Consider the following 10,039-nt stretch of genomic DNA (forward strand, 5'->3'; position numbering starts at 1 on the left):
CTGTGTATATATATATATATATATATATATATATATATATAAGTATATCAAGAGCATTTATTAACTGTTTCAAAAACAGTTGTTGCACAGGTAAAATTAGAGCCAGTGAATTTAATGATCCCATGAAATGGTTAGATAAATGCAATTTCTTTCCTGTTGACATTTTTCCTATTGAAACAGCAATTTGGAGCCGGACGTATGGAGTTTAAAGGGTTAGTTCACCCAAAAATGAAAATTAGCCCATAAATTACTCACCCTCAAGGCATCCTAGGTGTATATGAATTTCTTCTTTCAGACGAATCCAGTCGGAGTTATATTAAAAATGGTCTTTCATCTTCCAAGCTGTTTAATGGCAGTCAGCGGGTGTTGCGTGCATCAGTCCAAAAGAAGTGAAATAAAAAGCGCCCATCCATGATAAAAAGAGTCTCACATGGCTCTGGGGGTTGAACAAAGCCCTCCTGTAGCGAATCGATGCATTTTTGTACAAAAAATAACCATATTTAAAACGTAATAATCAATTTCATCTTCCAAGCTGTTTAATGGCAGTCAGCGGGTGTTGCGTGCATCAGTCCAAAAGAAGTGAAATAAAAAGCGCCCATCCATGATAAAAAGAGTCTCACATGGCTCTGGGGGTTGAACAAAGCCCTCCTGTAGCGAATCGATGCATTTTTGTACAAAAAATAACCATATTTAAAACGTAATAATCAATTTAATCTAGCTTGCGCTCACTGTTGTATATGGAAGCAGCTCCGGGAGGATGATGTAAGATGTCGGTGTTGCGCATGCGTCGGTGAGTCTCGTGAAAACCAACGTTTGTTAACAGGAGTAAAGGAAGCAAAGTTTCCTAACTTTAGCAAAGGAAAACCAGTCTCCTCTTGGCTTATATCAAAATCCTCCGACATTCTTCTTTACAAATCCTCGATTTGTACTTCTAATTTGTGACCGTTGTTTTATTTTGATCTCTCCCCTGCACTTCCGCGTTCGTCACTTCTGAGCGGCGCATTCGCAACAGCGACGTCTTACGTCATCCGCCCGGAGCTGCTTCCATGTACAACAGTGAGCGCAAGCTAGATTAAAGTGATTATTACGTTTTAAATATGGTTATTTTTCTTACTAAAACGCATTGATTCGCTACAGGAGGACTTTGTACACCCCCCGGAGCCATGTGAGACACTTTTCATTATGAATGGTCGCTTTTTATTTAACTTCTTTTGACTGATGCACTGCAACACCCGTTGAGTGCCATTAAAGAGCTTGGAAGATCAAATACAAATTTTTTTTTTTAAGATTTATTTTTGGCGTTCTTGCCTTTTATTGATATGATGAGACAGTGAGGTAGGAAGCGAAGCGGGAGAGAGAGGGGGGATGGGATCGGGAAAGGTCCACGAGCCAGGACTCCAACACGAGACGCCCGAAGCGCAATGGCGCTACATGTTGACACGCTGCCCACGAGGCTATCGGTGACGACCAAAGACAATTTTTTATATAACTCCGAATGGATTCGTCTGAAAGAAGAAAGTCATATACACCTAGGATGCCTTGAGGGTGAGTAATTTATGGGCTAATTTTCATTTTTGGGTGAACTAACCCTTTAACCTCCTGTCCCCCTTGAATCCCAAAGCAATTCCATTGGTTGAGAAAAGTTTTATGCGCTGCCTCACTCTAAATCGTTTTTACCCTGTATTCATGGAAAATGTTAATGCCTTTTAAATGACATATTACATAAATGTATCACATTATATTACTGAAGCTAAAAATGGTCAAATTAAAAATGTCTCTTTCGAAGTATTTTCAGTTAGCAAGCAAAGTAGTTAGTCTACTACTAGCTCAAGATAGCACACTTGAACAGACTTTGAGGAAAGGGGATAGGATTCACCAGAGGGATCGTATATTGTAGTGCGTAAGAGAAATACTGTATATATATATATATTTAAAAAAAAACATATATCTGCTAAAAGTGAACAAACTTTACAAAAAATACAACAGCCTACACTGTAGATGGCTTTAAAGGTAATAGACTAAAATTTACAAAACTCAGATATTCATGGGATCTTAAAGCCAGTACTGGAAACATTTGTAATAAAGGTTTGAAGATCATGGACAAATGAAAACGTACTGAAATATAATAAATTATGTAATCTTTTTGATGTTTAACGTTTGTATTATTCCAAGGGTGGTCTACATTTGCCCTGGTTCTGGTATTAAATTAGTGCTGTTTTAGACCTGCACTTCCGCGTTCGTCACTTCTGAGCGGCGCATTCGCAACAGCGACGTCTTACGTCATCCGCCCGGAGCTGCTTCCATGTACAACAGTGAGCGCAAGCTAGATTAAAGTGATTATTACGTTTTAAATATGGTTATTTTTCTTACTAAAACGCATTGATTCGCTACAGGAGGACTTTGTACACCCCCCGGAGCCATGTGAGACACTTTTCATTATGAATGGTCGCTTTTTATTTAACTTCTTTTGACTGATGCACTGCAACACCCGTTGAGTGCCATTAAAGAGCTTGGAAGATCAAATACAAATTTTTTTTTTTAAGATTTATTTTTGGCGTTCTTGCCTTTTATTGATATGATGAGACAGTGAGGTAGGAAGCGAAGCGGGAGAGAGAGGGGGGATGGGATCGGGAAAGGTCCACGAGCCAGGACTCCAACACGAGACGCCCGAAGCGCAATGGCGCTACATGTTGACACGCTGCCCACGAGGCTATCGGTGACGACCAAAGACAATTTTTTATATAACTCCGAATGGATTCGTCTGAAAGAAGAAAGTCATATACACCTAGGATGCCTTGAGGGTGAGTAATTTATGGGCTAATTTTCATTTTTGGGTGAACTAACCCTTTAACCTCCTGTCCCCCTTGAATCCCAAAGCAATTCCATTGGTTGAGAAAAGTTTTATGCGCTGCCTCACTCTAAATCGTTTTTACCCTGTATTCATGGAAAATGTTAATGCCTTTTAAATGACATATTACATAAATGTATCACATTATATTACTGAAGCTAAAAATGGTCAAATTAAAAATGTCTCTTTCGAAGTATTTTCAGTTAGCAAGCAAAGTAGTTAGTCTACTACTAGCTCAAGATAGCACACTTGAACAGACTTTGAGGAAAGGGGATAGGATTCACCAGAGGGATCGTATATTGTAGTGCGTAAGAGAAATACTGTATATATATATATATTTAAAAAAAAACATATATCTGCTAAAAGTGAACAAACTTTACAAAAAATACAACAGCCTACACTGTAGATGGCTTTAAAGGTAATAGACTAAAATTCACAAAACTCAGATATTCATGGGATCTTAAAGCCAGTACTGGAAATATTTGTAATAACAAAGGTTTGAAGATCATGGGCATATGAAAACATACTAAAATATAATAAATTATTTAATCTTTTTGATGTTTAATGTTTGTATTTTTCCAAGGGTGGTCTACTTTTGCCTTGGTTCTGACATAACATTAGTGCTGTTTTAGACGCGTTCAAAACCGTAGAAGAAATTTGTTTTCATTTAGTTCTTTATTGTTCTAAAATTCTTTAGAATCACAGCTTGTTGTGTCAACCCTCTGAAGTATTTGTTCTCAAAGCTTGAATCACTTGGCAACTACTGAAGCAGGTTAAAAGTGAAATAGGACTTTTGAGCTATGCTGAAAGGTGGATAAATCTCCATTCTCATTCTGGCCGACATGCATCTCTTTACTTAATGTGGATTTCAATAATCAAAGAAATTCCAACCTATATATATATATATATTTTATTTTTGTAAACATTTAACATTCACAGTAAATAGTATAGTTAAACAGCTTAATACGATTCTTTCATTTCATATGCCTTGTATAATTGTAAAATGTATTTCAAAAATGTATGTAAAAAAAAATTAAGTTAATAATCTGGGTTCATTTAATTAAGACAGGTTATTGAGTGAAATAGAGGTCAGACAGGCCTGTGCTACTGTAACTCAACAGCTGAGAAGCTGTGATGACCAGAGGGTGTAAATGCCCATCAGAAATGACTCTTCGTAAGTGTATGAGTTTGAGTCAGATCTTCATCCATACAACCTCTGGGGGAGCTGTCTATCTGTGGAGCCAACCTAAAGCAACACATTAAAGGCCTGGAATCAGTGACAGTGTCTTCACACATATTGTTTACTGTAGACTAATGGAGTTAGTGTCCTAAATACCCTGAGATGATATTCGTTTCATATTTCCTTTAGTATGAGTCTCACAGTAATACAGTAGCTTCTCATTTTTACATTTTACAGGCAAGTAAAATCACATTCAGGCCAAAATGTGCATTGGAAAAGAACAGACCTCCTCCATGCCAAACTGAGGGTCTGGAATGGCTAATTTTACAAACTTTATTTTGGCCATCGTTCTAAATGCCGTCTGGCACGAACATGAACGAGTATAACTTTTCAGGAACTGGAACTTCTTATCAGGATGGCAAGGAAGCTAGTCAAGCAGTTTAACATGCTAGAAAGACAAAACATGAAAGACCTTTTTCTCCAGGAATGCTAAGAATGAGCAGAGAATGAGAGAATCTGTGGAACTGATGGTCTGTCTACAGGGCTTCTACACCGGTAGGAAAATATCGCTTTACCACCCTGGTCCAGCACAAAATCGCCACCCATCTGAGAAAGAGAGAGAGGGAGAGAGAGAGAGATTATTATTACTATTATTATTATTCTTTCTGTTAATACATATGTGTACTATTACTAATTTATGCCAATAAAGCACTCTTAAATTGAAATTGAGAGAGAGAGAGAGAGATGGCTTTTAATCCATTTTCAAGAGTCCTAGACTAAAGGGAGGTAAATGTTTATTCTATCACTGAGTATTATGCAATGTTTGGAATTTGGAATTTGGCACATTCCACGAATAGCATGAATCTCTTAAAGCAATTTTTCTTCTCATTCAACAAAAAAGTTCATTCAAAAAAGTAGTGTAACCTTCAGAAAATCCTGATTGTTTACGAAATACTATATTAGCTGTTTTATTTTCTACTGCATGGTTTATAATTTCTGCAACCTTTAAATGCATCATCTAAATGCAGCTGTTTTTTTAAAATCTAAATGCAGTTTAAGCTCTGATTTAAGTGACTGCATTTTATTGCATAAATAGACAAAATGTAAAGAAACTATATCAGAATAATTTACCTAGCTACTTGTCTAGGCTATGCTGTATAAAGGGTTCAAATGATGTTATTTCTTGGGTGTCACAATTTTAAGGAATGTAATATTTTTTAACAGGGTAAAATAATACAGTAACAGGCTGTAGGACACACTTATGTTTTTGTTAATTAAAATGTAATAATTAAAAACAGCTTTTTAAAACAATGAATTGAATATCTATTTGACACAGGTGAAAAAGTTAATAATTCTGAGCCAAAATTAGACAACAAAGTATATCCTATTTGTGGAAAGATACATTAATATGTCTCGATTCTATTGCATAACTAGACCAGCCTGCAAAATACAGTTTTGTTGCATGATTTGAGCTGAAGAAGTGAAATTTATGATACTCTCATTGTTTAACTGGCCCTATATGCAGTCTGACATTCTTCTTTCTACTGCCCTTATGCCATAAAATCTGGGTAATGCATGATCTATGAAAATGTTCATCTGAAATACATGATTTATGAAAAAAATGTCCATCTGAAATACATGATTTGTGAAACAAATTCATGATTTGTGAAACAAACTCGTGGAAAGAAATGCAACTCATTTCCCAAGTCAGAGTTTTATTCTTTTGTTCTGTGTGTGATATTTGTAATAAATGTTTTGAGTGTCACCTGAAAAAGATCCTCGATGAACTGAGGTGGCACATCGGGTAACTGTCGGTTCATCACCAGAATTTCAGAGTAGTGGAGCATTACTTTAAACTTCATCACCTTGCTGATGGATGAACCCAGACCGAACGCTTGATACACCTGTGACCCGTCATAAACAGACCAATCAGCACACATCTACACATACTGTATGATCAATGTTAAACTACTGTTAAGATCAACTATACGGAGTCCTGGACATGACGTGGGCTAAAAAAAAATCATAGCGTAATAATCATAAAGATATCATGGGCACAAATTAAGAATTTGTTCCTATGACTTATTCATTTGTTCCCTCATTTTAGTTAATTGTGGCAATGTTGTACTACTTTCTTCCCTTTCTTTAACTAATTCGTAGATACGAGGGAACAAATTATTAAATTGTGGTAATGAATTAATACAATGTGGCTATGATTTATCAGATTAATAAACTGTGGGAATTAATAAATTATTATTTATTTATTTGCATGTCTCAATTACAACATAATTCAGCAAATTCTACACTAACAAAACAAAACTAAAAACACCCAGAAAGTGAATTACATTTATATATTACACTGGGAAAAAGAATGTCTAAATTGCTCAACAAATAAGATACGTTTTTTTAAGCCAATAACATTAATGATCTTATCTGGAAGCCTGTGTCTGCCAATGAATAAAACAATAACAAAAATTGTGACTTTATATCTAACAATTCTGACTTTTTTCTCGCAATTGCAAGGTTACATCTCACAATTCTGACATTTTTGTGATATAAACTCACAATTGCGAGTTATAAAGTCAAAATTGCGAGGTTTAAACTCGCAATTCTAATTTTTTTTTAGATGTTCAAAGACAAATTGATGTCAATTCTGACATCTTTTCTCAGAATTGTCAGATATAAACTCGCAATTGTGAGTTAAAGTCCAATTCTGAGGAACTAAAAAGACAAAAAAAGACAATTTTCTTATAATTGTGAGTTTATATCACACAATTCTGACTATATAACTCGCAATTGCAAGTTCATATCATGCAATTCTGACTTTGTTTGAGTCAGAGTTGTGAGATGCAAACTCGCAATTGCAAGAAAAATGGTCAGAATTGTAAGATAAAAGGTCGCAATTGCCTTTTTTATTTTTTTATTCAGTGGCAGAAACAAGCTTCCATAACCTTATGATTAAAGGGTTAGTTCACCCAAAAATGAAAATTAGCCCATAAATTACTCACCCTCAAGTCATCCTAGGTGTATATGACTTTCTTCTTTCAGACGAATATATAAAAAATAGTCTTTGATCTTTCAAGCTGTTTAATGGCACTCAGCGGGTGTTGCATGCATCAGTCCAAAACAAGTTAAATAAAAAGCGCCCATCCATTAAAAAAAAAAAAGTGTCTCACACGACTCCGGGGGGTGAACAAAGGCCTTCTGTAGCGAATCGATGCGTTTTTGTAAGAAAAATATCCATATTCAAAACTTTAATCTAGCTTGCGCCAACAGTCCCACACGGAAGCAGCTCCGGGAGGAAGTCGTATGAGGTCATCTTTGCACATGCGCCGCTCAGAAGTGACGAACGCGGAAGCGCAGCGGAGAGATCAAAACAGAAGAAGTACAAAACGAGGATTTGTAAGCCAAGAGGAGACTGGTTTTCCTTTGCTAAAGTAAGGAAACTTTGCTTCCTTTGCTCCTGTTAACAAACGCTGGTTTTCACGAGACTCACCGGCGCATGCGCAACGCTGACCTCATGCGTCATGCTCCCGGAGCTGCTTCTGTGTACAACTGCTGGCGCAAGCTACATTAAAGTGATTATTACGTTTTGAATATGGATATTTTTCTTACAAAAACGCATGAATTCACTACAGAAGGCCTTTGTTCACCCCCCGGAGCCGTGTGAGACACTTTTTTTATGGATGGGCGCTTTTTATTTCACTTCTTTTGGACTGATGCATGCAACACCCGCTGAGCGGCATGAAACAGCTTGAAAGATCAAAAACAATTTTTAATATAACTCCGACTGAAAGAAGAAAGTCATATACACCTAGGATGACTTGAGGGTGAGTAATTTATGGACTAATTTTCATTTTTGGGTGAACTAACCCTTTAAGCAAAGAAGGACTAATTATGTTTTTGCATAGTTAATAGTCCTCACCACTCTCTCTGCATCCAACAGCATGTCAAATTCATAGCCTGTCTGATCAAGCCAGAACGTTGCCCCTTCAAGAGAACCATACGAGACCACCAGCACCCACAATGACTGAGCTTCCAGAAGCTTCTGTATGAGAAAGAGCCAGAAACAGTGTCGAGGATTCAAAGAACTCAATGCTGACTTTGGAACGTTCACTACAAAATAGCAGCACAATATTTAGCCTCGCCAAGCCACAGCTGGGTCAACAAGAGCTCGAAAGATCTTTTCCAAGCAACCGTCCATAATCAGACATGGCTGAGGTCTGCTCCTGACTGTACTGCAGCCGTGCAGTTTTCATCTCCTTTAATGACAGGTTGTTCTACCTTGCTGTCCTCCAGCTCAGTCAGGTGGTCTCGTCATGGCTGTCATCCAAAATGCCGGAGCAACACAAGGAGGAGATTCTCTCCCTTCCCCAAGTACTGACCCAGAGACACATTCCTACAAGAGTACAGGACAACCACAATGTATATTACAGTTCACATATGCCATATCAATTCATGAGCTGGAATTTGAACTGAAATAGCCACAATCCACAGGACGCTGAACTGAATTTGAATTAGAATGACATGATGAGGAATTTACTGCTATTCAAAGAAATTCAACACAGTCACATGAAAAATGTAATTAAAATTAATTCATTAATTATGTGTGTTTAGTCCCTGACATACAATATATACTTTTTTTCTCAACTGATTAGAAATATTTCTCTAGACTACATTCAATATTTCTAATAAATAGCATTTAGGAAGCTTAATTCACCATTGTCCATTGACCAGTTAATACATTTACTAAAATGGTCCATATTTTACATGTTTCCATATACAACTGTTCAAAAGTTTGGGATCAGTAAGATTTGTTTTCAAAAGAAATTAATTCTTCTATTTAGCAAGGATGCATTAAACTGATTAAAAGTGACAGTAAATTAATTTATAATGTTACAAAAGATTTCGATTTTTTAAAAAAACGATCAAACTTTCTATTCATGAAAGTATCCTGAAAAAAGTATCACAGTTTCCATGAAAATATGAAGCAGCACAACTGTTTTCAACATTGATAATAATAAGAAATGCACAAAAATGCTAGAAATTTATTTTAAACTACTATCCAGAACTGACAAAACGACTGTGAAACCGTTTAATATTTAAAAACATCTTATAGACTTTGAATATACAGTATGACCCGATAAGTGAGGCACTGCTGTAATCACAGTCATAATGTAGAGTGATAAACTGTTGCAGCTGCAGGCCTTCGATTTGTTTCAACAGAAGTACCCTGTCAGCAGTTCTGGATTGTGGCTTCCAGTGAATGTGGATAGTAAGGATATTATGTGTTCGTCTCACTCTTTAGTCTGAACGTGTATAAACCGTGTATCTGAGCTGAGCGTCTGGACTGCAGGACACTGGGAAAGAACTGTGTCGCTCATTTGCATCTGAACATCCAGACGTCTCAAAAAACTATCCCACTCCACCTGTCAATCAAACAAACCTCCATTCAGCACACTTAACTACCCACACACCCTTAATATATTACCTGCTAACATAAATACATTAAAGGGGTCTTATGATGCGATTTCAATTTTTCCTTTATCTTTGTTACAAGTTCTTGGTGCATAAAGAAGATCTGTAAAGTTGCAAAGACTAAAGTCTCAAATCCAAAAAGATATTCTTTATAAAAGTTAAGAGTCAGCAACGCCTCCTAAAACGCCTCGTTCTAACACGCCCCCACATATCTACCTCACTATGTGGAAATATTAGCATAATGCCGCCCCAAATGTGCATGCAAAGAAAGAAGGCGTGGTTTCAGGAACAGCAGTAGTGTTGATGCAGCATGTCAGGGAGACGCTGTGTTTCAGTGCGAAAACAAAAGCACTTTATTTGGCCTTCCGGAAGTAGATGCAACTAGGAATCATTGGTTAAGATTTACTTACAACAGAACAGCACAACCCAGATGTCTGAATTTGTGCAACGCATTTTATGGACGACAGTTTTTTTAACCTAGAAGAGTACAAGGCTGGCTGTGCACAAAGGCTATTTCTAAAAAAAAAAAAAAA

The 10,039-nt window shown here is 36.7% G+C and overlaps 1 protein-coding gene across 2 annotated transcripts in view; it reads right to left on the bottom strand.

Moving 5' to 3' along the window:
- Window positions 1-2,798: 2,798 nt before the first annotated feature.
- Window positions 2,799-10,039, bottom strand: part of selenol (selenoprotein L) — a 10,593-nt gene continuing 3,352 nt past the window's right edge. The window contains exons 5-10 of one of the 2 annotated variants that reach the window (XM_016242441.1): window positions 9,330-9,457; window positions 8,313-8,427; window positions 7,954-8,076; window positions 5,795-5,932; window positions 4,501-4,634; window positions 2,799-4,094 (exon numbers count right to left, since the gene is read on the bottom strand). In XM_016242441.1, coding sequence (XP_016097927.1) covers window positions 4,518-4,634; window positions 5,795-5,932; window positions 7,954-8,076; window positions 8,313-8,427; window positions 9,330-9,457 — 621 coding nt within the window. In that variant the 3' untranslated portion in view covers window positions 2,799-4,094; window positions 4,501-4,517. Of the gene's footprint in view, window positions 4,635-5,794; window positions 5,933-7,953; window positions 8,077-8,312; window positions 8,428-9,329; window positions 9,458-10,039 lie in introns of both variants that reach the window. The other variant, XM_016242440.1, reaches the window with a different exon arrangement.

This window comes from Sinocyclocheilus grahami, unplaced genomic scaffold (assembly GCF_001515645.1).
Source record: "Sinocyclocheilus grahami isolate Dianchi unplaced genomic scaffold, SAMN03320097.WGS_v1.1 scaffold658.1, whole genome shotgun sequence".
Taxonomy (NCBI): Eukaryota; Metazoa; Chordata; class Actinopteri; order Cypriniformes; family Cyprinidae; genus Sinocyclocheilus; species Sinocyclocheilus grahami.